Source organism: Anoplophora glabripennis, unplaced genomic scaffold (genome assembly GCF_000390285.2).
Source record: "Anoplophora glabripennis isolate ALB-LARVAE unplaced genomic scaffold, Agla_2.0 scaffold925, whole genome shotgun sequence".
NCBI lineage: Eukaryota > Metazoa > Arthropoda > Insecta > Coleoptera > Cerambycidae > Anoplophora > Anoplophora glabripennis.
Window position 1 is genome coordinate 132,427 of NW_019418376.1, and position 3,725 is coordinate 136,151.

At 40.5% G+C, this 3,725-nt stretch overlaps 1 protein-coding gene across 1 annotated transcript; it reads right to left on the reverse strand.

The window, feature by feature from the left end:
- Positions 1–102: 102 nt before the first annotated feature.
- LOC111692624 lies at positions 103–939 on the reverse strand. The gene has a single exon (XM_023456689.1). The coding sequence runs from the start codon at positions 937–939 to the stop codon at positions 103–105; it is 837 nt and encodes a 278-aa protein (XP_023312457.1).
- Between the last annotated feature and the right edge of the window lie 2,786 nt (positions 940–3,725).

The window sequence follows — 3,725 nt, forward strand, 5'->3', positions numbered from 1 at the left end:
TGTTGTCAAGATGTTTCCGGGTTCCTCTCCGCGTATGGTTTTCTTGATTCTGGATAGAATCGTGTTCTGGACGACGTTTCGGCAAGATCACACTTGCCATTTTCAAGTCTTCTTTGTTCTACTTCGTGTAATACGTTGTGAACTGGTGTTTACCTGCTCTGCTGCTGCTTTATATATTATTTTCGCGTTCTCCTTCACTGGTTTTCGCCTCGGTTCGCTGCTCGTTGGTGCGTCAGATGTCATGCTTGGTGAAGCGTTGCGTCGCGCTCTGATGATTTTGTTTGCGAGAATCGGTTTCCAAGCTATTGGGAGCCTTTGTGTATCGTCACGTGTATTTAGATTTTTTGTATGTTTTTCGATTTCTATGGCTTCTCTGATAATTCTTTTGGTTTTATGTTCTATGTTGGCAATGATTCTTGTTTCTTCGAAATTGATTTTATGTCCGGTGTTTTTCGCATGTTGCGCCAAAGAAGAGGTTGCCTGATTCTTTTCTACAGCATTTCTGTGTTCCTCTCTTCGTGTTTGAACTCTTCTATTTGTTTGTCCTATGTATGATTTTTCGCAGTCGACACAGGGAATCTGGTAAACGCCTTGACCTTCGAGTGGAATCTTCGTCTTCGCTGATGCAAGAATGTTGCCAATTTTCCTGTCGGTATTGAAGACAGTTTCAATTTTATGTTTCTTCAGTACTTTGCTGATTTTGTCAGTGGTTCCTTTTATATATGGAAGGAGTGCTTTGACAACTGGTTTATCTTCTTCGGTCCGTTCTCTATTGTGGCGTGGTCTTAATGCTCTCTTGATGTTGTTATCCGAGAAACCATTTTGTTGAAGAGCTTTTTTAACTTTTTCGATTTCTTCTGTTTTGTGTTCGTTGTCAGTCAGCCTTTCTGATCTGATCAATAACACGATTATCCATGGATAACTGTCACGGTTATCCATGGATGAGTGGTTGATTTATGCTTGTTAGAGTGGCGACTAAGCTCGCTTTTATATGCAAAACCCTTGGAGCAGATGTTACATGCATACATGTTTACTCTTTGAATAGCAGACGAAAAATGACTATGCGCGGAGATGATGTCCTTTTATCATCCTTTTTATTATTCAGTTTTCACGTGACGGTTATCCATGGATAACCGTGACGGGTATCCATGGATAACCGTGAGATGGTCGGTCATTCAACTATATCTGGAGGCGCATTGCAGAAAAGGACATGTCGCAGTCCATGTGAAAGAACGTAAGCAGTTTTCGGTGTTTAAGCCTCAGAGAATTTATTTAAAAAATGTAAATGTAAAAATTACGGCGAAATGTATTGTAATGTTAAGTATATTATATATATATATATATATCCTTAATTATATCATACGAGTATTTCTAATCTTTTGAACTGTAAGTTCTGCCAATAATTAACTTGAAAGACGTGATAATCTCTACTATTAGTATCTCAAACACAATTACGAGGAAAAATAAAATACAGGCGTTGTAAATATATTTTTATTAAATAAATTACACATTCTACATTCAATAACAGATTGCACGTATTCCTTAGCGTCTGGAACTTAAATAAGCTTTATTCTTCCATAATAAAGTAGTGGCCCCATAGTAAAGTTTCATACGACTCCTTTATCAAATAGCGTTTATCATCGTGCGGACTCAAGGCTATTTTCTCTTGAGTCATTGTGAAGACTGCATGTTTTTCTGATCTAATTAAATTTTGACTGATGTATTTGTCCTTGAAATTATCGACACACTCGAGGTAATCCTCGAGCGTGATGACGTTTTTGATTACATATTTTTTTATGTCCTTAATCTTCTTTGTTAAAACCATGTCATCGTCAATAGCACGTTTTACGGTATACATATTGGACCTAAGACCTAAGTTCCATAGGCACGCCGTTAAACTCGTCCTTCATCATACCAACACCTTTTTATTTACCTGAGGGATGTTGTACCTGTTGTCTGGGGAATGTCCGATGTGTCGAAACGGGTGACAGTCGCGACGCATGACTTCATAGATATTGTAAGAAATATTAAAATAAAATTCAGAATTCCAATAATTTTATATTCACTTAATATTACAGCTTTAATAACCGACAATTATGCGACTGTTCGTAGTTAAATCTGCAGTCAGAGTGTTCCTTGTGTCTCCTCTCGGTGGTGGTCTAGGTCATGGTCTCCTATTTGTTTATATTAGTTGGCCCGGCCAGCGCGGCGGCGAGATCGGGATATGCAAGAATCAGCATTTCTGGCACGGCCTTTCCTGACCCTCGAGCGTCCTCGCTCGCCTACAGGTACCGAGACCATACCTAAACCAAAAGAAGTAAACAAGTAAACTACGAATGATAGATGGGATTAAAATTAAGATAAATAAACAGGAAGCTGTGCATTTCTGAACTTTTAGCTGCTCCTACCTAATACGCAATATTTACAAATAATACAGTGTGCACACTGAGAGATTAGTTCAAAACTATTAAGCAAAACAGCAAACATGCACATACAAAATAACAAAATACGCATAGTTCTATATTAAACTAGGTAAGTTCCAGGTAAGACATCAGGTAGACCCCCCCGGTACTTCCAGTCCTCCCAGACCCAGAGCAGAAAATCCCCTGCTCTGTCCTCTGAAAGAAAAAAGATTAGTATACCAGGAGGACCTCGGAAGAGCCCACCTGTCTTCAGTCTTCCTGACCCAGAGCAAATCGCCATGTACCCTAAACACTTACGTTCGGTCGCTGTCAGAGCAATGAGCTTAATGACAACAACCTAGAGCAAATCGCCATGCTCTAAGCCAGAACAAGGACCAGGCTACGCCCCTACATGTACAAGGACCAGGCTACGCCGCCCCTACATGTACACGGCCCAGGCTCGCCCCTACATGTACACGGACCAGGCAACGCCCCTACATGTACACGGACCAGACTACGCCCCTACATGTTCTATATGCTGATGTGGTTCCTCCCCATAAGATATCCAGGGTTTCATATTTTCCATTCCAGCGATACCCTTATACGGAACATGTGAGCGAATAGCTCCAGGTATGTCAGTAACCTCATAACGATTGTTTTCCAGCACCTTGCTTATTCGAAAAGGCCTTCGACAGTTAGGCAGTAATTTACGACTTGTTCCAGTGTTTGGTATAGCAGTAAGCCTGCGTTTGTGTTCCTTTTGGTACTCATCGGCCAATTTAACCATTCGTTCACGTATCGCTTTTACATCCAAAGGCTATTCAGGATCATTAGCTAAAACATAAGTGCTTGTAACTCGGAAACCCATAAGAGTCTTACTAGGTGAAACCCCAATGGCTTTATTTAGAGTGCCATTTAAACCTAACTGCAAATTTTGGACATTTTCATCCCATTCCCTATTGTCGCGTTTACCTCCCATGGCCGCTAATGAATCATAAATAATGCCATTATACCTTTCAACTTGCCCGTTCCCTCTCTGGAGTGCTACCGTGTTAGGGTTATGGCGTATACCGTTTTTTTCTATAAAGGAAGCAAAATGTGTCGATGTAAACACCTGAACTTGATTTAAAAATCAACCCATGGATAACCGTCACGGTTGATTTATGCTTGTTAGAGTGGCGACTAAGCCCGCTTTTATATGACGAACATAACCTTGAAGCGATAAAGTCCATTCGGAACCGTAAATGCAGTATAATCTCTAGATGATTCAGCGACAGGGACCTGGAAATATGCGCTACGAATATCTAGGCTACTGATATATTT

Excerpts from the sequence above, each read along its gene's own strand:
- LOC111692624 (XM_023456689.1), bottom strand. The coding sequence starts at position 939 with ATGGATAACCGTGACAGTTATCCATGGATAATCGTGTTATTGATCAGA.